Source organism: Ascaphus truei, chromosome 4, assembly GCF_040206685.1.
Source record: "Ascaphus truei isolate aAscTru1 chromosome 4, aAscTru1.hap1, whole genome shotgun sequence".
Taxonomy (NCBI): Eukaryota; Metazoa; Chordata; class Amphibia; order Anura; family Ascaphidae; genus Ascaphus; species Ascaphus truei.
The window spans coordinates 338751652-338778069 of record NC_134486.1 but is presented as its reverse complement, the minus strand read 5'-3'; the positions used below and the strand labels follow the sequence as shown (position 1 = coordinate 338778069).

Below are 26418 nucleotides of genomic sequence, written 5' to 3'. Positions count from 1 at the left end.
GATTTTACACAAGGATCGGGCGCTTTTTCTCTTTTCTTTTTCTAATATATATATATATATATATATATATATATATATATGTGTGTGTGTATATTTTGTAACTGTGAGTCACAGGAAATAAAAGGGAGGAGTGGCTTCTTAACATGTTATCAGTGCAATAAAACCAAGGTTACATTATATTTAGTATATCACAACACCATCCACAAATATGGGAACATATTGATAATGTGCAAGCTTATACACTATTGTAGGTGTAAACACTACACACTCAAGCATTATCCTTTCACAATCCTGCACTGTGACTTGGGGCATATAATATACTGTACAGAGAGAGTGCGTGTGTGTGTGTGTGTGTGTGTGTGTGTGTGTGTGTGTGTGTGTGTGTGTGTGTGTGTGTGTGTGTGTGTGTATATATATACACACACAAAATGAATAAAGGGCGCAAATAGGAACATAATCAATGTATAGCAACAATGTATCATCGAAAGGTATCCCTGATGTAACAGAGTCCACCTTCTTTTGAGCCTGTGGAAAATAAAAGAGTCCACCATAGTGAATTAGTAAAAGGCTACTTACAATGTAGCTGACAAAAACAAGCAGTGTGGATGTATGCCCCCGCACAAGCAAACAACCGGCAAATCAGCATCTCCCTCTCAACTCAGAAGTGTCCGTCTGCATCCGTCTGCGGCGTCCATCTGCAGCACTACCACTCCAGCAACGAAATCCCACGATAGAATGTCCAAATCCCGTTAAGCACCGGTATGGGAATCAGTCAATAGGACTGTAAGTAAGACTCCATCGTTATAGATAAGGACACTACGGGCAATATGCTAAGAGCAGTGCTATCAGAATAGGTGCATAGACAATGCGTTTAACCCTATGTGTTTCGTTCCTAACGTGGGAACTTCATCAGGGAATATCCCCTGATGAAGTTCCCATGTTACGAATGAAACACGTAGGGTTAAACGCATTGTGCATTTGCTTGTCTATGCACCTATTCTGATGAACGCCGTAGACAGATGCAGACGGACACTTCTGAGTTGAGAGGGAGACGCCGATTTGCCAGTTGTTTGCTTGTGCCGGGGCATACATCCACACTGCTTGTTTTAGTCAACTACATTGTAAGTAGCCTTTTGTCTACCTGCGCTTAAATTGCCTATTAGTACTTCACTATTGTGGCCTCTTTCATTTTCCACAGGATCAAAAGAAGCTGGGACTCTGTTACATCAGGGATACTTTCCGATGATACAGTGTTGCTATACATTGATTTTGTTCCTATTTGCGCCCTTTATTCATTTTGTTTGGTTATATTTAATTGTCTTAGTGTGAGACTAGGAATTCTGTGGCAGCAGTTAGGGACTCAATTATATTGGCATACTCTTATTTTTGTGCGCACTTAAAATTTTGTGTTTTATATACACCAATATGTTTTCTTATTAACACAGTTATTTACTACTACATTCTTCTTCCTTGATATTTATTACATTAACCATTGTATTCACTTTTTGTTTTCAATTACCAAGGCAGTGAGTAAATTTAAAAAGATCTCATGTGTAAATTTGGAATTATTTTCACAAAGCACCCCAAATTTGTAAACCAGTAACATTTTATTTTTTATCACAGAACCTTATTTCAACCAAAAAACAAACAAAAAGTAAAATAGCCAAATTGGCATGCAATACTGTATGTCTGCCAACAGGAGGCAGGATTACATTCAAGAATAGAAATACTTGGCTGTTTAAAGAAGTATGCCACCAATTCTACCTAAACTGTGATAGGAAAGTGTGATCACACCCACACCACAAAGCAACACAACCTTTAGTCCAGTTCTCACGTAATATCCTTAAAGAACAATTACAAAGTAAAGTTCCACAGCCATTATACTACTTCTAACACAATTAGCAAAAGTAACAATTATGAATCTGCATGTCAATAAAAATAATATATTATCTGCTGTTTTTTTCCAGAACATATCATGTACAGTATTGTCAAAAGAGAAGAAACACAAAGACTGATGTCTTCACCTACAGTGAAAAATATGTTATTGGAAAGAATCGGGGTAGCTTATTGCTGTATAGTATAACACTACACATAAAAGCACAATAGTGCTTTCTCCTTTATTAATAATAATAATAGTATGTTCTTGTATAGCACTGCTAGTTTTTACGTAGCACTTTACAGAGACATTTTGCAGGCACAGGTCCCTGCCCCGTGGAGCTTACAATCTATGTTTTTTTTTTGGGGGGGGGGGGGTGCCTGAGGCACAGGGAGATAAAGTGACTTGCCCAAGGTCACGAGGAGCCAATACCAGGAATTGAACCAGGCTCCCCTGCTTCAAACTCAGTGCTAGTCAGTGTCTTTACTCACTGAGCCGCTCCTTCTCCCTATCTCACTCACTATTCTCACTTTATCTATCTTCATTAAGCACCACTGCTGATCATCCAACAATGTGGCGTCTACTTATAATTCTGTCGCCTCACTTAGCCCTTGTTAATAAGTCACATTATGTACTTCTTTCATCAAATGTCTACCTGGCCTATTGACCAAAAGCATTTCTATACAGAATATCTAAACAACGGTGCGAGTAAAAGAGCTAGTCGTGACTTTAAATTGGAAAAAATAATATTAAAAAGTACCAACATTATGCTCAAGATTTTAGTCCCTAGAAGTATCCTGTGACAGGCCTAAACACTGAGCCTGATCATGTGTGTGTGTTTAATACATTTTTATTTAATGACTTTAAAGTGCTGCCCCATGATAAGTTTTCTAGCTATCTGACTGGCGCTTTTCCCCGAGCTTGACTGTGGTACTTCAGCATCTCCATATGACATTTATTTTCAGGCTTTGATTAAATAGGGTCAACCGGCAGCAAAACTGGGATGCACCCTGTGCAAATATCAGCGCCTGATTTACCAAAGAAAAAGAATAGCATTGAAAGCAATTTGACTTTTCCCTTTGATAAATCCAGTGCAATTCCTCTCCAGTGGTTCTGTCCCAGTGTGGCAGCTGGGAAACTTCAGCAAAGAACCCCCTTGTATGTAGTGCCCCCCCTACCCCCCCAGTATACTCTTTCGGGAACAGAAGTTAGGATGTGTTCTAAATTAGCAACAGTGCCACAAACGTGATAAGAGGCACTATATATTGACAGCAAAACCACAGCGCCATCACAACATTAACCCTGCTACACGCTCAAAAAGACAATTATATGCACCTAAAATGAAGTCTCTGGCTGCCTTCTACAGTTGGTTGAGCAGAGCATGTGCAGTGCTCCCCATATAAAGGAGGAGTATATGCAGCCTAATGAATGCACTGGTACTGTATATTAACACTAAGTGACACCGGGTGAAAATTTCTTTTTAGCACCAATTTAAAAGCCAAAATGCTTTAATAGCAAATTCATTTTTAGTTGTTTTTTTTAACAGCTAAGATATGGATATTTATACTGCCTCTTAAACATTAGTGCCATAACCTTGACAAGGTTTACATATGTAGCCACATAAATAACACTGTGTTGCCAAAATAAATATAGATATTACAAACACACTATTTACTGAGGTTATAAACGAGGTTCTCAAAAGAGAGGTTGGTTAGAGAAATCCTGGCTGCCTTCTCATACATATGTTTGATGTAGGACTTTCTTAAGAATCCCTACACAGGCAGCCCGCTATTTTAAGGGGTATTTACTGTACCTCTGAATCCAGTAAGTACAATATTGTAATTCAATAGGCAGTATATAGTGCTGATTAACCAGCCTCTTATATCAAGCAGAGATGCTGCTTAGTTGGAGAAATTATTTTCTTTATTACTCTGTCATCAACCTGAAAACACCATTCATTCACTATTTTTAAGTTTATATAAATATAGAACTTAAAAATAGTGAATGAATGGTATATATATATATATATATATATATATATATATATATATATATATATATATATATATAACGGAAATCGCTGTGTTAGTCCAGTTGCGATAGTGCAGAATCTCTGTTTTAGCCATCGATTCCTTTGTAAACCAGTATTGCTGACCTGAGGAAGAGAGGAGAACTCTTGCAAGCTTGTCCTATGACATAAATTGTTAGTCCAAATAAAAAAGGTATCACCTAATACTGAAGAACACTCCCCCTCTACATACTCCTTTTGTAAAGCGCTGTATACACTTTGGGCGCTTTATAACTTAAGATTTACACACATACACACATACACACATACCCACATACACCCATGCTTACTCAAACATCACAAACATTCAGGGACCATTTAACACCATAAGTCATAAATCACATTATGCACAGAGGGGAGGGTTAGGCTTCACCTACTGAGATAACATTCCTACAGTAGCTGTCCTGTTTGAAAGTAAATTTCTTGCTTTAATCAATTGTAACATCACCCGAAGAAGAGATCACTATCTCGAAAGCTCAGACAAATAAAAGCATTTTGCTAGCAACAGAACAGTATTGACTATTTGTTTTGGATTATTAAGCTCGGCTAACATATATATATACGTTTTAAGTTATGGTGGGTGAAAAGGGCAACAAGAAACCTCCACCGTATTGCATGTACAGTAGCAAATAAAAAGTTCACTTGTGAGCACATTCACATGTGTTAGGCAGGTCTGCAACCCTGCCTTTCACCATTATCCCCAGCATACAGTGCTTCCACTGCAGCAAGGGATTCTGGGAAATGACATGCAAATGAGCACACCGTGTCACCTTTTGTCTGAAAATCCATTGTTACATGGAGCCCATATATACAGTTAGGTCCAGAAATAATTGGACACTGATACAAGTTTTGTTATTTTGGCTGTGTACCAAAATAACTTCAAGTTACAGTTAAATAATGAATATGGGCTTAAAGTGCAGTCTATCAGCTTTAATTTGAGGGTATTCACATCCAAATTGGAGGAAGAGTTTAGGAATTACATCTCTTTAATATGTAGCCCCCTCTTTAACAAGGGACCGAAAGTAATTGGACAATTGACTCAAAAGCTGTTTCATGGACAGGTGTGGGCTATTCCTTCGTTATTTCATCATCAATTAAGCAGGTAAAAGGTCTGGAGTTGATTCCAGGTTTGGCATTCGCATTTGGAAGCTGTTGCTGTGAACCCACAACATGCAGTCAAAGGAGCTCTCAATGCAAGTGAAACAGGGCATCCTTAGGCTGCAAAAAAAAGAAAATCCATCAGAGAGATAGCAGGAACATTAGGAGTGGCAAAATCAACAGTTTGGTACATTCTGAGAAAAAAAAGAACGCACTGGTGAGCTCTGCAACACAAAAAGGCCTGGACGTCCACGGAAGACAACAGTGGTGGATGATCGTAGGATCGTTTCCATGGTAAAGAAACCTCCCTTCACAACATCCAGCCAAGTGAAGAACACTCTCCAAGAGGTAGGCATATCATTATCTAAGTCTACCATAAAGAGAAGACTTCACAGAGCAAATACTGAGGTTTCTCCACAAGGTACAAACCATTCATAAGCCTCAAGAATAGAAAGGCCAGATTAAACTTTGCCAAACAATATCTAAAAAAGCTGGCCCAGTTCTGGAACAGCATTCTTTGGAAAGATGAAACTAAGATCAACCTGTACCAGAATGATGGGAAGAAAAATGTATGGAGAAAGCTTGGAACGGCTCATGATCTGAAGCATACCACATCATCTGTAAAACACGGTGGAGGCAGTGTGATGGCATGGGCATGCATGGCTTACATTGGCACTTGGTCACTAGTGTTTATTGATGATGTGACAGAAGACAGAAGCAGCCGGATGAATTCTGAAGTGTAAAGGGATATATTGTCTGCTCAGATTCAGCCAAATTCAGCAAAGTTGATTGGACGGCGTTTCCCTTTACAGATGGACAATGACCCAAAACATACTGTAAGTTTTTTAAGGCAAAAAAGTGGAATATTCTGCAATGGCCGAGTCAATCGCCTGATCTCAACCCGATCGAGCATGCATTTCACTTGCTGAAGACAAAACTTAAGGCAGAAAGACCCATGAACAAACAATAACTGAAGACAGCTGTGTCAATGTGTGTATGTGTGTGTGTGTGTGTGTGTGTGTGTGTGTGTTTGTACCAAGAGACTTTACCTCATTAGCTGGACTTGACTTCAGGGCATGTAGCTAATTGCTCTATCCTGGACTCGCACTCAGGTTTTTCCCAATTAAATCCTGACAAATGTGTTATTTATAGACTAGTTCAAAGAAAGGCTGCATAACATAGAAAGATTAACCCATTTAGTACCAGCAGGGCTGCTACACAGCTGTATGCACAGAGGAAGATCAGAAACAGACCCATTGCTGGACTTGTTAGTTGCAGCCCAGGACAGTGGGGTTCAATACAAGAGACTCTTCTTAGTAAGCAGCTTACTGGCTTGCAAATGGACCAGCTATATTTACGCTTAAGACATACAGTAGGAGAAGATGCTAACAGGGAAGACACACCTAGCTACACATGCAGAAAAAGGGATTACACCCCCTCAGGCAGACAGTCTATTGAGTCTCCCTAGAAGTGCAGAATGACCCGGAGCAGCAGCTCATCTGTGTGCAGTGCAGGAGAAGCTGGTGAGTCTGCGTGAGGGGGGGTGGGGGGAGGATCTCACGCAGTCTGGAGAAGGCGGGATGTCAGCTGTCTCTGTGTGAGTCACCCAGCCCGGAACCAGCTCCCCTCTCTCCTCCCCCCACTGGGGTGTGTGTATGTGTGTGTTATTTTCCTTTGTAAATTATTGTGCTTTTTTAAAGTCCACAAACCTTGTCACAAATAAATGCATTGCTAGTACAGTATTTTGACTGTATAGAGTCAATTAGTATCCAATTGTATAGTGCTTATTGGTATAAAATAGCTTATTTGCAACCTATGATAACATACCTTACAAGTATATGAAAAGTGTGACTGTCTGTACATTATAAAATGAGACAAGTTTGTGCCTTTTGAAAATCAGCCAGTGTTTCTGCAGCTCTTTGGAGTCCAAATTAGACAAAATACTGTCTCCTCTTCTCATTGCTTGTCTTGTGTCTTTGCATTTTGAATGCTGTTAATAACCAAGATAAGACAGTGTGCATTATTCTGAGGTAGATGTGTGTGTGCTAGCTATTGGTGAATTCTCTCCCAACCATCTCACAGAAGGTACCGTGATGTGTTATTAAAGTTTGGGGAAAAACCGGAGCCACGCTTAGACCGCGTTATAAGCGGATCCGCGTTGTAGCGGATTGTGCTATAATGGGGTTGAGCTGTACCTTGTTTTGTATGAGTGGGATGAAAGCTGGAGTTGTGGAGGTAACTGCATCTGTCTGTTGGTTTCTTGTATACAAATGTGTGTAGTTTGTAATCTTTCAGTGTTACTGTTTTTTCTAGAAAGTTTACTAGCTTTGCCGAATAATCCATTTTGAGTTTAATAGATGGATGGAATGAGTTCAGGGACTCACGGAATTGTTTTAGGTTTCCTTCACCCTCTTTCCATATTATAAACAGTCATCAAGGTATCTGCAGTATTTGTAGGGTTTGTGGGGGCATGTAGTTAGGAATCTTTGTTCAAGATTTGCCATGAAAAGATTGACATATTGCGGTGCCATCTTGGTATCCATTGCAGTCCCCATTAGTTGTCGATGAATGGATGTGAAAACTGGCGCCACAGCAATCATTCAAAGTCCAAACGAATCCGGTAATACAAAAGGCTTTAATGGTATAAGACACACATTAGGCAGCAGGCTACATTACCAACTCCTCCTCTACGCGTTTCACGTTATTACAGCGCTTCGTCTTGGAGTAGGGGAGGTGGCCAACATGACCCAACATTTACATAAAAAAGCCCGCGAACCAGGGCTGATTAGCTAATCTAATGATTCAATCCAGATGTCACTGCTGATTAACTATTCTTTCTCTAACACAGCCATTCCCTGTGTGTTATGCACAGCTGATACTGGGCTAATCAGCCCCGGTTTGCGGGCTTTTTATTTAAATAAGGAGGAGGAGGTGGTGATGTACTGTATCCTGCTGCCTAGTGTGTGTCTTAAACCATTAAAGCCTTTTGTATTACCGGATTCGTTTGGACTTTGACTGACTGATTGCTGTGGCGCCGGTTTTCACCTCCATTCATCTGCTTATCTTCATCCGGATGCACGCAATGGAACGTGAGTAAAGAGGGCAGGGACCCAGGACGGATGAGCTGACAGGTTCAAGCCTAGTGCCCCTGAGCCCTGACCTCCATTGTGGCCCCTCTCCCCCCCCCCCCCGACAAATGTTCCCTCATTGTCAGATCACTGACACTTTGGTGTCATTTCCCTCAGCTGTTTGCCTGAGTGCATGACAGCACTGGATTTCCCATTAGTTGTAGGTACATTTCCTTGTTGAAGCTGAAGTAGCTGTGTGTGAGGATGTATTCTATCAGTTTGGTAATTACATCAGCGCTGTATTTCTGATCCAGGGGAGATGTTGTAAGGAAATGCTGGCATGCCTCAATACCATCCTTGTGGTGGATGTTACTGTAAAGGGATTCTACATCCATGGCAACTAGCAGTGTGTTGGATGGTAGTTGGTTGATGTTGTTAAGGATATTGAGAAAATCTGTGGTATCTTGTATGAAGCTGTTGGTGCTTCTGACTAAAGGGTTGAGGATATTCTCCTCTAAGCCTGATATTTTTTCAGTGAGTGTATCAATACTGTTGTAATAGGGCTGCCGGGGTTTCCTGGTTTGTGGATTTTGGGCAGTATGTAGAAGATGCCAACTCCTGGGTTGTCAGGTATTCGTTGCTTCAACTGGACTAACATGGCGATTTCCATTTTATTCATTATGTATATATATATATTTTTTTTTTTTATTATTATTTATTTATTTTAAATAAGCAGCACAATATTTGTGAAGATTTTTAAAGCTAGTTTTTATAGCAGAATTATTCTTTCTATGTTGCTTTCATATTCATTTCTTAGGAAGCCACTGGAGACAGAAATTAAGTCATATTTCCTGATATTGATCACAAAGCCATTTGTAATTATGGATTTTAGGGCAAAGATCTTAAATCATAAAACATAAGAGATTACATGAATTTGTGTTACATAGAAATTATCTTGCAAATGATACCTTGCAAATTCAAACTACAGTTTTTAGTATGTGACTTACAGTAATCACATCAGCAAATAAAAATAACACTTGTGGTCACATTTGCATGTCTCAGACAGGTCTGCAACCCTGTCTTTTCCTGCCATCGCTTAGCAAACAGTGCTTCCACTGCAGCAAGGGATTCTGGGTAATGACTTGCAAAGAAGCACTCACAGTAATCAAATCAAACGTCTAGAGAGAGATACAATTCTGCAGCTGCCTCACTTCCCATTACCTTACAGCAAAAGGGAATTTGAGTAAATCTTCTATCGATAGACAAGCTAATGGTCGGGGAAACTTCAGGTTTCCTGCAGGCGGCTGTTCTCCTGTCATTTATCTCTGAGCCCCAATATCTTACTGGAGCTTGGATTATCACGACACATAGAGCTCCAAATAATACTTACCCTACAACTTACCTAAAGGTGAAGTAGATGGTTCTATTGTTCGCAAAACACTAAGGGGTGTTAAGTATTATCATTTCTTTTAATGCAACCCTTGGGCAAAAAACTGCCTTAGATTTATTTAACATAAAAAAACACCTATTGCTTTGAAAAAAAAAAAAATTATATATGAAATGCAGCATTGCATAAGGTTTGCAACAAAGAAAGCATGATACATGAGCCCCATATTTCCGTAATACAGACAAACACTTAGTTAGCATTACATATCTAGTAAAAAAAAAAAAAAAACACAGAAATATATTTATGACTTTACCACTTTACCAGATACCGCAAAGCTAAAAACATGTTAGTATGTTATGGGGGCCACACCTACCCCCTTATCCTCATCCTCCATATCCTCATGCTGATCATACTCGCATGCTTCTGATGAACTCACCAACCGTAAGGTCTTCAAAAAATCTCGTTCCCTCGGCTAATGAACACAACAGACAGAAAAAGAAGGCACAACAGAGACACAAGACAGACCACAAATGAAAAGAGCATGAAAAGAACATAATGAAGAGGAGGAATACCAAGCAGAGGAAGAAATGCTCACCACAGAAACAGGGAATGAATGATACTTGGGATACCATCATCAAAGACTTTGAGCCCTTTGGTGCCAGAGGTGTCTCAACTTCTAAGCAGGCTCACTTGACTGCATTGTGTTAGGTTGGAAAATGCATTGCTAAGCATTACTGGCCACTAATATAGAAGATTATCAAATAGGAAAGTCAGAAGTTACTGTAACACTGATGGACACATTTACTAAGCCACTGTAATCAATAAGACACCTTCCAGTGCAGCTTAGTTTATATAGTATGGACCGTTACAGCCCATGCAAGTGACTGTCAAGTGTCTTCTAGCCCACAAGGTGTATTGTGGAATTATGAAGTAACATCGATTAGTAAATAGGTCCTTTATGGCCCATTCACGTGAATGAGCTGTAAGCCATCTTCCAGAGCATAAAATGTCTTCTGGCACTTCTTAATAATCATGGCTCTTAACACCCAAGAAGTTAACATATCATTAAAATCGTACACTTGACATCACTATTAGTCAACTCTGAAACTGCAATACGAACTAGAGTTAACTCATTCAAATGTTTAAACAAAAATATATACAGTACACAGGATGTTTCAATGAAGGCATATATAAGTGTCATTTTCATAAACAATTAAAAGAAACCTTTATTTTAATCGAATCTTTCTTTTGGAACAGTTCACATCAGTTAAAAAGGTGTCTCTTTTGTTTGGCTCTTCAGTTAAAAAGCTATCTTCTGTTTTTTTTCCCTTATTAAACTAGTTTCAACATTCCCATCAGACGATAAAAAATGACATACAGGAAACTGAAGCTCCTCCAGGTACTTTATATGTTACTGCCACTAATAATTCAAATTAATTTAATTGCAGATTTTATTGGGGATCTAGTCACCTGATCTAGTCACCTGATCTAGTCACTAGAACTAGTTGAAAGAACCTGGTGGAATCTCAACTGTTACAAAATGTGTTTCTGATATGATATTGTTATAAGACCCTCTAGCACCAAAAGCTTAATGATTTAACTTCAAGGATAATTCGTGAAAGTACTTTAAAATGTGAAAATATGTTTTGTAGCATAGTATTCAAAGGGCAACAAGGAGAAAGTACAGTAGGGTATGAAAAGAAAAAACACAAATCAGCATTTTTTCACAAAATAAATCTCTTGAAATCTGATAAACTACATATGTGTACCTTGCATTTTCTTAACTTATAATACATAATGAAGAAGGACTTACCAGGGTGTCTCCAGAGAGTGCTTCTAAAAGGGAGATTAAATTATGTCCATCTCGCAGATCTTCATACAGGTCACTCACATGTTTCCGTACCTAAAAAAACACAACAAAGAGTCAAGACCATTAGGCCACTTATAAAACACAGTTCTATACATATTAGGTTTAATTACATTTTCTCACTTGAATGAGTTCTTTGCGCAACATCGGAGATAACAATCCCCAAATACATATGCACAGTGCATTACTTCTTCCCTAACAACAGATATTATATACTACTTTACTATTGCACTCGTATTACAATAACATACAGATGTAGAAGTCGTTATTGCTCCCGCTGGCTCATTGCAGTAGGACACACACACAGAGCCAGCAGGAGCAGAGGCCATTATAATCGTATTAGCTGTGAGTGAAAAAGGGATGGGGCTGCCATGTTCTTGCACCCGCTTCCACGCGCCAAGTGCAATAACGCCTGCAACATGTGTACGTTGCCAAGTGCTTCATCTATACTCTACTTTTCCCTCCACCATTATATTAATATAGTTCCTAATATATTTAGATTGTTTTCATGGTTGTGGTGGTTGCATGCATATTTAGTGGTCTTGGTGAATATGTGAAACATATGAATAATGTGTGCATAGATCTAGCAACACAGCTGACTGAGAGCACCTAAGCACAAAGGAATTGTTGAGAATGTCTTTTCTCACAGTGGGCTCCACTCCTCTGATGACCTTAGCTCTGATTATCGGGGCCTAACAAAATTAGCAAGCATATTCCCTTCTTACATGTGTCTGAGAATGGTCCGGCTCAATATACCAGCTAAGATTATTTAAATCAGGTGAAAGCAGAATAGAGAGTCATTGGAAATCGCTTTGGAAATCCCATGACTATCAATAAATAATCCGTAGCTACATGAAAAGTGAACTTGTTCCCTGAAATGTAAGATAGTGTGTAAAACAGCACACACATTATTCACTCCAACTTTCTACATGGCTATGTTTTATTTTGCCTATTACAGCGGATCGCTTATAATGCGGTTTGAGCGTGGACCCCGAATTTTTTTAAAAAAAGGGTTTTTTTGCACACACTCACTGCATTCTGCATACATTCACAGCACACTGCACACACTCACAGCACACTGCACACACTCACAGCACACTGCACACACTCACAGCACACTGCACACTCACAGCACACTGCATACATTCACAGCACACTGCACACACTCACAGCAAACTGCACACGCTCACAGCACACTGCACAGACAGCACACTGCACACACAGCACACTGCACACACACACACACACACACACACACACACACACACACACACACACACACACACACACACACAGCACACTGCACACACTCAGCACACTGCACAGCACACTGCACAGCACACAGCATACACTCATAGCACACACTATACAGCATATATACAATATATAGCATACATATATACACTATATAGCATGCATTCACAGCACACTGCATACACTCACAGCACACTGCACACACTCACAGCACACTGCACACACACACAGTCTCACATAGTCAAATACACACACACACACACACACACACACACTGTCTCTTTAAGGGAGCTTGCTCTCGCAAGACGGAAGCAGAAGCAGGAAGCAGAGACAGGGAGAAGAGCTGCCAGATGCCGGGTAAGGGCTGTGTGCTGTTGCCGCTGTCCCACCGGGTCTGGGAACACTGGGAGAGTACTCAGCTTTCCCCCTTCGGCGGACAGAATACCACAACAACAAAAAAAAAACTTTAAAAATAAATAATTTTTTTCGGCGGCCATTTTTTTCCTGCGACCCCATTTATAACGCGATGGTCGCGGGTGGCCCCCGAGGACCGCGCTATAACGGGGTTAAGCTGTATGTGCTAAATGCAGACAAGTGATGTGAAAAACGTCTACACATGTTCCCAAAACCTTTGCACTTGTTTACAAAACTGATGAATATCTAATATTCACACCTGTGCAAATGTTGTGAAAACCGTCAATACTCACTGCGCACTAGCAACTAATTAATTATGCACTGAAAAGTCTCGTGAGAAATCACTGCGCACTGCCTGAAGATACAATAAATAGTGGACAAACACACCATTTTCCCATTGGAGTTGGTAGTGCTGCTGTGGTGGGGTCTGTGGATATGAATTGGGAGTTTCTAGACCTAAGGCAAACTGTGTGCAGGCAGCTATGGCATGTAATTGCTGAGCATCCGCTATCCCCAGTGTGACAGTGTGTCTGTAATATCAATAACATGAAGATAAGGGGATAGGAAGTGCACTGTATGGAGCACTAGACATATAAGTACATACCTAGTCCATGTTGGCTGATACTGGCATGAAAATGATCTCCATAAACATGATGTCTTGTGAACATATTTGGACGTCTGGCTATACCCCCATAAACACACAGAGTTTAAGCTTGGAAGCCACATCAAGGCATGACCAAATTTGCAGGTCCTAACACTAACTGATTATAATTCTTATTTACCTTTATAATTAGAGGAAGAATGATCGCTTTGGATCTGTCCCAACCAGCTCCATGAAAAAGACCTGCTTAATTGGAAAGTGGGGAGTAAAGTATTCAACAGTACAACTGACTATAGAGGATGCAAGATGCAAAACCTGCGCAATGCTCCTCACAGCAGGCACAATACAAATACCACACAGGAATCTGGAGTACAAAATCAGAGGAAGGTTCATCTGTTCCGCCAGCAATGTCGTGTACCTCATCATGTGCATGAAATGCCCAGGGGGCTGCTATTACATAGGTGAGACGGGACAAGGGCTAAACAAGAGAATGAATCTGCATCGCCACAGCATCACCCGCGGAAAAAGAGACAGTCCTGTCGGCGAACATTTCTCTGAATCTGGCCACAAGATGAACGATCTGAAGGTGATCATACTCAAAGATTATCTTAGAACACCGAAAGAGAGACGGTTGCATGAATTCAAGTTTATGCAACTGTTCGGGACACTTAGCGATGGCCTAAACCGAGACCAAAGTTTTATGAGTCACTACTGACATGAGAGAACTCTCTTCCCATGAGTGCTAAAGGCCATGTCCATACATACTGCGCTATATATATATATGCACACACAGCTGTTTCTTACACATACAATTACTCTTATGTAATTCCATCCCTATATACCAATAGGGACCACATAGTATCTACCACACTTTTAGTAATGCTACAGCCTCTTCCATTTCCACACCTACCCACACCATTGATATACACTCCCACTCCACACACACCTTTTGTAAAGCGCTGTATACACTATAGCCTCTTTACCAATTTATATTTACACACACACATACACACACACACTCTTACATCACTAACATTCAGGGACTATTTAACACCTCAAGTGATAAATCGCATACTACACAGGGGGGGCGGGGGGTGTTAGTTTTCAGTCACAGATAACATTCCTACAGTATATGCACTGTTTTTAAGTTTAACCTTGCTGCTTTATTCAATGTACCATCGCCGGAAGAAGAGATCAGTGTATCTCGAAAGCTCGCACAAATAAAAGAATTTCGTTAGCCACAGAACGGTATCGTCTATTAATTTTTGATTATTAAAGCTCGGCTAACACGGTAACGATACCTCCACATCTATCTATCTATATAAAAGTGTCAAATTGAGTGCAACTGGGCGTGTCTAAATGTATACAACAAAAAACAAATACCCTTTTTCAAGAGATAAATAGGTATTTCACTGTGTATTTTTGTCATATTGGATGTAGCTTTGGGCTTCTTTGTTTTTTGTTGTAAACATTTAGCCGCGCCCAGTCACACCCTCCCTCCCTCCCAGGGTTTAAGCTCTCCCCTCCCCACTTTCCAAATAAGCAGGTCTTTTTCATGGAGCTGGTTGGGACAGATCCAAGGCGATCATTCTTCCTCTAATTATAGAGGTAAATAAGAATTTTAATCAGTTAGTGTTAGGACCTGCAAATTTGGTCATACTTTGATGTGGCTTGCAGGCTTAAAATGCTTTGGCCAAAGGGTTTAACTAAATGACCCTTTTTCAAGAGATATATAGGTATTTCACGGTGTATTTTTTTGTTATATTGGATGCAGCTTTGGGCTTCTTTGTTTATGTTGTATATATACCCCCATAAAGTAATGACTAGTTGTGGGTGGGTGGTGGACAACATCTAGTCTGGTCATGCTTCCTTATAGTATCTATTATTAAATGTAGATATAATATACAGTAGTAAAATACAGTATAAAGTACAGTGAAAAATGGAAAATAGTAAATGATTATAAGATGGAAAGGACTTCACAAAGAGATTTATAGCATTTTTCTGTAAAAGTGAATGTACTTTTGAGGTCTATATTGACTGTTATCTTCCTGTCCCTTTGGTTTTATATGATTAATTTCTTGTTACATGTTCTTTATCCTATGGGGTAAAACATATAGAATAATATCATTAATGTGCTCCTATATTAAATATGGTACCGTACTTTCATCTTCTTTCTTCCAAATCCCATTGCTCTTTAGTATGTCTTCAATCGTTTCAGTAAGAAATTTAAATATGGGCCATCACCAATAGCATTGCTCAACTGACTGGTGACGTAAATGAACTAACATGGGCAGTGCAGAAAGGCATGGAGAGCTTGCGAGCACCCTCAATGTTAACCATGCCAGCAGCATCCAGCGACTCACTGGCAACATTAGGGGGTAATTAATTATGGCCACTCCATCTACCCCCTCAGTAGAATCCCCTACTCCACCTCCTGACCCAGTGGTCACAGTAACCAGGCCACACACAATGGGGCCTAATGAGCATGTCCTATTACAGCTCAACCCCGTTATAACTAACGCGATCCGTTACAACGCGAATCCGCGATGCAAGCGTGGCTCCTAATTTTCGTATTTATGAATACTTTACAACATGATTATTGGTGTCTTAAATACTTTATTGTACAATGCATACAATTGTACATTATTTCTAATGCGATCCGCTTATAACGCGATGTGATTCTTTGGACCCCAAGCACAGCGTTATAAGGGGGTTGAGCTGTACTTTCTCTTTTCACAGTTCTTGCTGTTACAAAGTGATGTACTGTAACTGTGTGTGAATAAAAGTTTTGTTCGCTATTTCTGTCTCTTGGTAATCATTGCAAGAAAATATTGAAAATTTATTGTACACCCATGCTTAAAGCACTAAAGAATATATACCATATAATATTAGGTCTGATAAACATTACCTATGTACAGTAGCACCCTGGTGGGAATACTAGAGGGTTAACTGTAGGTACAGCTACAATGTATCGCCTCACATGGGGTTGGATGACTAGGCATAACCTAGCCACACCCACCTTCTAGAAGGTGCCTAGCGATGTATTTAAGTAATGCTACTAACTAGAATGTCACGCCCCTCCCCTAGTAGTCATAGTGACTAGTAATGTCACTATTGGGTATATATGTGGGCATGTAACACTTTAGGTTCAGATCCCAGGAGGAGATCTACAATTCCAATACAATGTGTTCAGTGAAGCTGCCCATTTAACTGGTTGTATTGTATTACTACTTTTTGGAATTTCCTGAATATACAAAGGGTATTTACAGTATGTCTAGATTGGAATGTCCCTGCACAACTGTTCAAGCCCTGACAAAGCTTAACATGAATTAATTCCTAAAGGGTGATAGTGCTGATAAACTTTCATTAGACACGTACGCTCTCTTTCATTTATTCCTAGTGGGTGAGAAGGACACACATTATTTTTCTAGCTCCTACAGTTTTATCATCAAAGTTAAGCCCATTACATAACTATAATCACATTTCTTATAGTTTTCTGTTGTGTCGTTTATGATGGAAAGCAAGGACTCTTAAAAATGCTGTGAATACATAAAACAGATGCTATGCCATGAGGTCAGGTCCATGCAATGTTAGATTTAAAGCACAGATTCCCCTTACCGCCGTTCCCTGCGTTGACGCCGCGGGGTCATGTGACACTGCATTGTCATGGCGACGTGTCAGCAGCCGTCTGAATCTCAGCAAGTAATTGCAGAGGCCTCACGCGCTCAACCCCCGGCATTTCACTTAAATGCCATGGGGAAGAGTGCGGGGCCTCTGCAACCACCGCGTCCCCCTACAAAAATCTCCCGCCTCCCCAGTTTGCGCACCGCTGCCCTAACTAACCCCCAGTTGAAAAAAGAAGACGCTGCACCTCCAGTACCAGAGATACTTAGCAGTGAAGTTACCGGCCTCACATCATGGATTTTAAAGGGAATTTAAATGGCTGTCCAATGGGGAGCTGCAACCGATACTTCCGCATCTCCCTATTCGGCTGATATTTGGCAGCCATTTTGTTTCTCATTAAGGGAGATTTAAACCTGGTAACTTCACCGGTTAGTATCTCGGTAACCAGGGGATCCAAGAGCTTAAAATCACTGGTTTTATTCCTCACTTTCCATGGATCTGCATCCTTTAGGTCTTACTATAGGTGATGGAAATACCCTGGTTTAGATAACAGTAAACCCCAATTTACCAGCACTTGGAGGCAGAAAAAAAATGTTGTCAAACAAGCCAATAACTACGGGTAACATTGATATTACAATAGGCATTTTAACTCTTTATTGACCATCGCAAACCAAATTTATTTTTATCTCCTAAAGTGCCAGGACTAGGCAAGTAAATATCACCTGAATTAGGTTAAAAGAATTAAAAAAAAAAAATGTAATATGTTACTAGGAAAATGAAAGAATAATAACAAACAAAGCTGTTACTAACTTAACACCGCCTCCACCCCACGCCGGTGCACCCAGCCAGTGCCAGAAGTCGGCCCAACGTCCTCATCCACCCGCAATGCCCCAGCTCCACTTTGCCGCGGGACCGGAAGCCTCCTTCCACTGCCCAAGGTACAATTCTTAGAGGGGGTGGATTGAGTTAGAGAGATGATGAGAATTGAGTGAGAGAGGAGGAGTGGGGGAGGGGATTGGAATAAGAAGAGATGGGGGGGGGGGGGCAGTAGGACAGCGGCCCGCCAAAAAATGTGTACCCATTTATTGGCACACCTGCAAAAAAGGTTAGCCACCGCTGATTTAGACAATTATACAGAGCACTTTAGGAGACTTATGGATGTATTCCCTAACAATAATATATGAAAAGCAAAAGTAGCACTCCTGGTACAACTCAAATGTCGTTATTTGTTAACAACGTTTCCGGCCATATCCAACAAACTAGACGAACAGGAAAGATCCTCCTAGAATGCACTCAGAAAGGTAAGTCAACGTGATATGGTTGATAATATTAAAAAAACCTTTTAATCACACATATAGTAAAACATCTTGTATAGAGGGAAATGGCAGAAAGTAATCCACGACCAGTCCCTATTGACAAACCAAGAAACAATCTTCCCAAATAAATACACGGGAGATAATGAGGTATGACACTACACCGCCAATATGTGGGCTAGAGAGCTGCCAGTAGTAATCACAGTGTAACTTCAGACTAGAAAATCTGTTCTATAAAGCAGATAATCTATTGTCAAAAAATCAGCACACCTAAATAAATGGTATGCTGATGCTGGATCTGAAGAGGTGTGTTAATAGGCAGTTAGTAGGTCAGAAATAAGTACCTACATGGATACATATAGACCACAAAGTATATAGGTGTATGTCTGCTCCTGAACGGGGTGAAATCAACATATAATGTGGAAGATAATACACACAACATTAAAAATATCTAAAACCACATACATAGCTAGTTGCTGCGTGGCTTGATGGTGTTTGACTTTGCATAGGGCAGGCACAAAATGTGCTCAACTGATGCCCTGAGGCACGGTTCTGAGACCGTATCCAGTTATAGCCTCAGAAAAGTAACGGTCATAAAATGCAAAGGTCACTAAATAACACTAAGTGGAATTTGCCAATGCTTTGCTAGTAATATAAAGCAAATACAGAAGGACTGAACCATAGTACATTAGCATAGTGTAATGTCCCCAGATATATATATATTGTTATACCCTAATTGTGTCGGCGACATTAACCCCCTGATAGTAGAGTGATCAAGGGGTAGCCTGTCAGGGAGTGTACTATAATGCTAACAACTCCGCGGTGTAAGTAACCGCTCTCAATAGCAACTGACTGGCTAACCATAATATCTACTTAGCTTGGGGGGGTGTTTGACTTTGCATAGGGCAGGCACAAAATGTGCTCAACTGATGCCCTGAGGCACGGTTCTGAGACCGTATCCAGTTATAGCCTCAGAAAAGTAACGGTCATAAAATGCAAAGGTCACTAAATAACACTAAGTGGAATTTGCCAATGCTTTGCTAGTAATATAAAGCAAATACAGAAGGACTGAACCATAGTACATTAGCATAGTGTAATGTCGCCAGATATATATATATATTGTTATACCCTAATTGTGTCGGCGACATTGACCCCCTGATAGTAGAGTGATCAAGGGGTAGCCTGTCAGGGAGTGTACTATAATGCTAACAACTCCGCGGTGTAAGTAACCGCTCTCAATAGCAACTGACTGGCTAACCATAATATCTACTTAGCTAGGGGGAGAAAGGCTGTGGTCCGTTCCTGCGTCTCTCATTCCAACAGTGTGTAGATTGAGGGCAGGGTGCCGGGACAGGGAATTACAGCCTGCATGTTCAGCTGCTGCAACCGCGCCGATCTCGTCCCACTGCTGGGAGGCGTCCGCTCAGCGTGATGACGTCACCACGTACCGCTGACCTCTGACCTGACGTACGTTTCGCGCATGCTCGCGCTTTTTCAAAGGTACCTGCCCGCAGTCAACGAGCACTTAAATAGCTCATGGTTGTCATGACAGCCTGCGGGGGAGTGTCTACCCCGGGCTGTTAGCTGGATACACTGCCGCACTCTCTGACCTGCGGCATGTGAAGTGTATAAATAAAAGCCTAATATGCTTAGTGATAGACTGCTGTTGTAGCAGATTAAGCACATACAGTAGCTCCAATCAATGTAAATGCAGGCATACGTGAATGCTGTAGTTGTATGCACAGAGTGTACATAGAAGAGTGGTAAACAGATAATGCCCCAACCTCCATAAACACATCAGTGGTCTAGATCAATGAGAGAGGGGGGGGCAGTAGTAGTGTGGATAGAGAAGGTAGATTGCACTAATTAAGTGCTCACTGAAATAGGAAGGATAGTATGTCCCCAGCATGTAGTTCCCTGGTACAAGAGTGTGATATTACAGCTGCACATTAATGGCAATATGTGCTCAAGCTTAAACAGGGAATGAATATCCATAACTGAATAGAGGTGACAATACTTCAGATGAATGGAGAGAAAAGGAATTCCTCGTTCAGTCCCTTGGGGGCCAGGGTACCCAAGGTGTAGATCCATCGGGATTCACGTTTCAGGATCTCATTGTCCCAATCTCCACCTCTGCTATGGTTAGACACTGCCTCAATACCCACAAATTTAAGAGCTGTAGACATTCCCTGGTGTCTATTATGGACGTGGTTGGCAACAGGGGTATCGCGATGGTTGCGAATATCCCCTAAGTGCTCGAGTATCCTGTGTCTTAGTTGCCGTTTGGTCTTACCTATGTACTTTTTGTTGCACATGCAGATAATCTGATACACCACGCCCATAGTTCTACAGGTAATGAACTGTCGGATATTGAAGCTATGTGTGTCATCCCAATTATGGAAGATCTTTGTAGGCATGCAGGAGGAGCAAGCTCGACATTTATGACATTTGTAGAAGCCATTGGATCTGTTGGCTAGCCACGTGCCTGTAGAAAGTTTTTCATAATGGCTATGTACCAACAGATCCCGGAGATTGGAGGCTCTTCTGCTCACCAGTGATGCCCTCTCGTTCAGGACCTCTCTAAGGTCAACATCTTCACGCAATACGTGCCAGTGTGTATTAATGATGTTATTTATCTCGGGCCATTGGTTATTAAATCGACCAATAAAACGTATAACTTGTTTATCATTGTGTGTGGTGACCTTTTCATCTAGCAGTGTATTCCTGTCTGTCCGCCTAGCCCTTTGGTAGGCTTTTTTAATAATCCTGTTACTGTATCCCCTCTGCTGAAATCTAAGTTTCATGGCTACCGCCTGAGTCTCAAAGTCATCGTTAGATGAACAGTTCCTCCTCAGGCGTAGAAACTGACCAGTAGGTATACCCCTTATAAGGTGTTTCGGGTGGTGACTATCTGCTCTGAGGAGGCTGTTAGTGGCAGTAGACTTACGATGAAGGGACGTGGATAAAGTCCCATGTGTAGTCTTAGAAATCAGGAGGTCGAGGAACACAATATTCATCTGATCAACCTCAGAGGTGAGTCTGAGGTTGAGGGGATTATTATTAAGTTCACCAATGAACTCATCAGTCTATACACATGTGGATGTATGTCCACTCTTGCTCCCAGCTCGCACACCTACTTACCTCTCACTAATTATTTTTAGTACACTATTATGGCTGGCTTCCTGTCGCAATTGCCTGATTTTGCTGCATGGAGATCGGAGGCGGACAATGTCTTTTCACTAGATGGGGATTTATCTGACAGTGGGGTCACCAGTATAAATACCTACTTTTCAGGTTTGGAGAAAATATATAAGAGGAGGGCTAAATTATGGTGGGAGGTAGCGAGTCTTGAAAAGTACATATCTACTGAACTCATTCCGAGGGGTTTAAGAGTAGACCTACCCCCCTCAACCCCACACTCTGACCCAGAATTCCTCATCAAATGGAATGAAATTCTAGGCATTTGTTCTGCTTCTCTTATGAAACTGTTAGTTGAAACAGATAATAACACACTATCAACTGTTAATATAGAACTAGCAGAGCAACGCAACGACGCAGAGAAATGGCGTGGTAACTCTGAGTTCATTAGCTTGGAGAACAGATTAGAAGAGACAATAGGTAGATTCACGCGCGAATTAAAAGAAAGAAAACAGCGCAAATACATTCGAGACACAAAGGACTTTAAGGAAGGCAAAATTTACAAACAAAAAAAGGAAAACCCTAAAAAAGTCCGTTTTCGTCACCCTGAGTCCTCGACTGACTGGGACACTTCTAACGAGGAGAGTGACGGTGGGGAAAGGAGAGAACAGGGACCAGTCGACACTTCCAGGGTGGGTTTTTTAGACCAAGACCCCCGCCATCAGCCACCCCCAGAACGTGCAAGACCCGAAGAGGCCAGATGGGGTGGGCTGCGCGACAGAGACACCTGGGCGTACAGGGGGGGGCCCAAGCGACGATCACGCCGCCGTCGTTAATTAATGTTACGGACGACTTTAGCCAGGTGATTAATCTATCGGATATGGTCCTGAGTAGGAGTCAAGTAGCAGTCCTACAAAAGGGACTGTCCTTCTCTCCTACGGAGGACTTTTCCAGATTTGACTGGATTAAGGACACTTATTTGTTTGGCCGCAAATTATTATTGCACAAGTTCTTTAAAAGAAGGGCGCAGAACCAACTTAGGGCTATAGGTCAGGAAGAGTTTGATGATCAATATTTAGAAGCCATAAACAACTTAGCAGCACTAGAAGAGGAGTCACTTAGGGCACCGGGCGAAGGCCCATTCACCACCATGAAACCTAAATCACGGTTTACACCGGCACTTGAGACGTGCCATAATGTGGCAACCTTTATTGCTCTAGTTGTTGCGGACATTGAACACCTTAAGCCCAGACACTCCAACACTAATTTGACCCACTTGGAGAGACAGTCTTTGTTAGAATTGAAACTTAACACGACTATCACGATCAAACCCTCAGACAAAGGGGGCAACATCGTGATAGTCAATACAATAGACTACGTCAATGAGAACTTGCGCCTACTATCCGATCGCGATTGTTACGCGATATTGAGAACTGATCCAACAAATGAGTTCCTACGTGACCTTAAACTCATTCTGGATGAGGGTGTACAGACCAAGGCCCTCACCCTCAAAGAAAGTATGGCACTTCTTAACAAAAATCCTAGGATGGCCACTTTCTACTCCCTCCCCAAAGTGCACAAAAGCCTGGAAGCGCCACCAGGGCGCCCAATCGTATCAGGGATCTCGAACATCACTGAACAGAGCAGTATCTACGTCGATAAGGTGCTTCGTCCCTTTGTAGTCACACTACCCTCTTACTTACGGGATACAAAGGACGCTCTTAACAAACTGAATGAGGTGCAGATCAGGGATGACACGTTACTTATCAGCCTGGATGTAGAATCTCTGTATACTTCTATAATACATGAGAGGGGCATCCAGGCTGTAGAGTATTACCTCAACACAAGGCCCAGTGAGTTCGGTAGTCACAACACACTGATACTGGACCTACTGAGGTTTATTCTTACGCATAACGTGTTCACCTTTGACGGTAAACTATACCACCAACTCCGGGGCACAGCCATGGGGACCACCTGCGCCCCCACCTATGCCAATCTTTATTTGGGCTGGTGGGAGGCGGAGGTGGTATTCCAAGAGCGTCATCGACAATATACCTCTCAAATCCTTTTATGGATTAGGTTTATTGACGATATCTTTGTCCTTTGGAAGGGCACAAAGACACACTTTGATGAGTTCATTGGTGAACTTAATAATAATCCCCTCAACCTCAGACTCACCTCTGAGGTTGATCAGATGAATATTGTGTTCCTCGACCTCCTGATTTCTAAGACTACACATGGGACTTTATCCACGTCCCTTCATCGTAAGTCTACTGCCACTAACAGCCTCCTCAGAGCAGATAGTCACCACCCGAAACACCTTATAAGGGGTATACCTACTGGTCAGTTTCTACGCCTGAGGAGGAACTGTTCATCTAACGATGACTTTGAGACTCAGGCGGTAGCCATGAAACTTAGATTTCAGCAGAGGGGATACAGTAACAGGATTATTAAAAAAGCCTACCAAAGGGCTAGGCGGACAGACAGGAATACACTGCTAGATGAAAAGGTCACCACACACAATGATAAACAAGTTATACGTTTTATTGGTCGATTTAATAACCAATGGCCCGAGATAAATAACATCATTAATACACACTGGCACGTATTGCGTGAAGATGTTGACCTTAGAGAGGTCCTGAACGAGAGGGCATCACTGGTGAGCAGAAGAGCCTCCAATCTCCGGGATCTGTTGGTACATAGCCATTATGAAAAACCTTCTACAGGCACGTGGCTAGCCAACAGATCCAATGGCTTCTACAAATGTCATAAATGTCGAGCTTGCTCCTCCTGCATGCCTACAAAGATCTTCCATAATTGGGATGACACACATAGCTTCAATATCCGACAGTTCATTACCTGTAGAACTATGGGCGTGGTGTATCAGATTATCTGCATGTGCAACAAAAAGTACATAGGTAAGACCAAACGGCAACTAAGACACAGGATACTCGAGCACTTAGGGGATATTCGCAACCATCGCGATACCCCTGTTGCCAACCACGTCCATAATAGACACCAGGGAATGTCTACAGCTCTTAAATTTGTGGGTATTGAGGCAGTGTCTAACCATAGCAGAGGTGGAGATTGGGACAATGAGATCCTGAAACGTGAATCCCGATGGATCTACACCTTGGGTACCCTGGCCCCCAAGGGACTGAACGAGGAATTCCTTTTCTCTCCATTCATCTGAAGTATTGTCACCTCTATTCAGTTATGGATATTCATTCCCTGTTTAAGCTTGAGCACATATTGCCATTAATGTGCAGCTGTAATATCACACTCTTGTACCAGGGAACTACATGCTGGGGACATACTATCCTTCCTATTTCAGTGAGCACTTAATTAGTGCAATCTACCTTCTCTATCCACACTACTACTGCCCCCCCCTCTCTCATTGATCTAGACCACTGATGTGTTTATGGAGGTTGGGGCATTATCTGTTTACCACTCTTCTATGTACACTCTGTGCATACAACTACAGCATTCACGTATGCCTGCATTTACATTGATTGGAGCTACTGTATGTGCTTAATCTGCTACAACAGCAGTCTATCACTAAGCATATTAGGCTTTTATTTATACACTTCACATGCCGCAGGTCAGAGAGTGCGGCAGTGTATCCAGCTAACTGCCCGGGGTAGACACTCCCCCGCAGGCTGTCATGACAACCATGAGCTATTTAAGTGCTCGTTGACTGCGGGCAGGTACCTTTGAAAAAGCGCGAGCATGCGCGAAACGTACGTCAGGTCAGAGGTCAGCGGTACGTGGTGACGTCATCACGCTGAGCGGACGCCTCCCAGCAGTGGGACGAGATCGGCGCGGTTGCAGCAGCTGAACATGCAGGCTGTAATTCCCTGTCCCGGCACCCTGCCCTCAATCTACACACTGTTGGAATGAGAGACGCAGGAACGGACCACAGCCTTTCTCCCCCTAGCTAAGTAGATATTATGGTTAGCCAGTCAGTTGCTATTGAGAGCGGTTACTTACACCGCGGAGTTGTTAGCATTATAGTACACTCCCTGACAGGCTACCCCTTGATCACTCTACTATCAGGGGGTCAATGTCGCCGACACAATTAGGGTATAACAATATATATATATCTGGCGACATTACACTATGCTAATGTACTATGGTTCAGTCCTTCTGTATTTGCTTTATATTACTAGCAAAGCATTGGCAAATTCCACTTAGTGTTATTTAGTGACCTTTGCATTTTATGACCGTTACTTTTCTGAGGCTATAACTGGATACGGTCTCAGAACCGTGCCTCAGGGCATCAGTTGAGCACATTTTGTGCCTGCCCTATGCAAAGTCAAACACCCCCCCAAGCTAAGTAGATATTATGGTTAGCCAGTCAGTTGCTATTGAGAGCGGTTACTTACACCGCGGAGTTGTTAGCATTATAGTACACTCCCTGACAGGCTACCCCTTGATCACTCTACTATCAGGGGGTTAATGTCGCCGACACAATTAGGGTATAACAATATATATATATCTGGGGACATTACACTATGCTAATGTACTATGGTTCAGTCCTTCTGTATTTGCTTTATATTACTAGCAAAGCATTGGCAAATTCCACTTAGTGTTATTTAGTGACCTTTGCATTTTATGACCGTTACTTTTCTGAGGCTATAACTGGATACGGTCTCAGAACCGTGCCTCAGGGCATCAGTTGAGCACATTTTGTGCCTGCCCTATGCAAAG

The 26418-nt window shown here is 41.6% G+C and overlaps 1 protein-coding gene across 23 annotated transcripts in view; it reads right to left on the bottom strand.

The window, feature by feature from the left end:
- Nucleotides 1-26418, bottom strand: part of DST (dystonin) — a 535648-nt gene that overhangs the window by 310246 nt on the left and 198984 nt on the right. For 12 of the 23 annotated variants that reach the window (XM_075598122.1, XM_075598131.1, XM_075598128.1 and 9 more), the window contains 2 exons: nucleotides 11311-11400; nucleotides 9871-9969 (listed from right to left, as the gene is read on the bottom strand). In XM_075598122.1, the coding sequence (XP_075454237.1) occupies nucleotides 9871-9969; nucleotides 11311-11400 (189 nt within the window). The remainder of the gene's footprint in view (nucleotides 1-9870; nucleotides 9970-11310; nucleotides 11401-26418) is intronic. The other 11 variants (XM_075598130.1, XM_075598132.1, XM_075598148.1 and 8 more) reach the window with 2 other exon arrangements.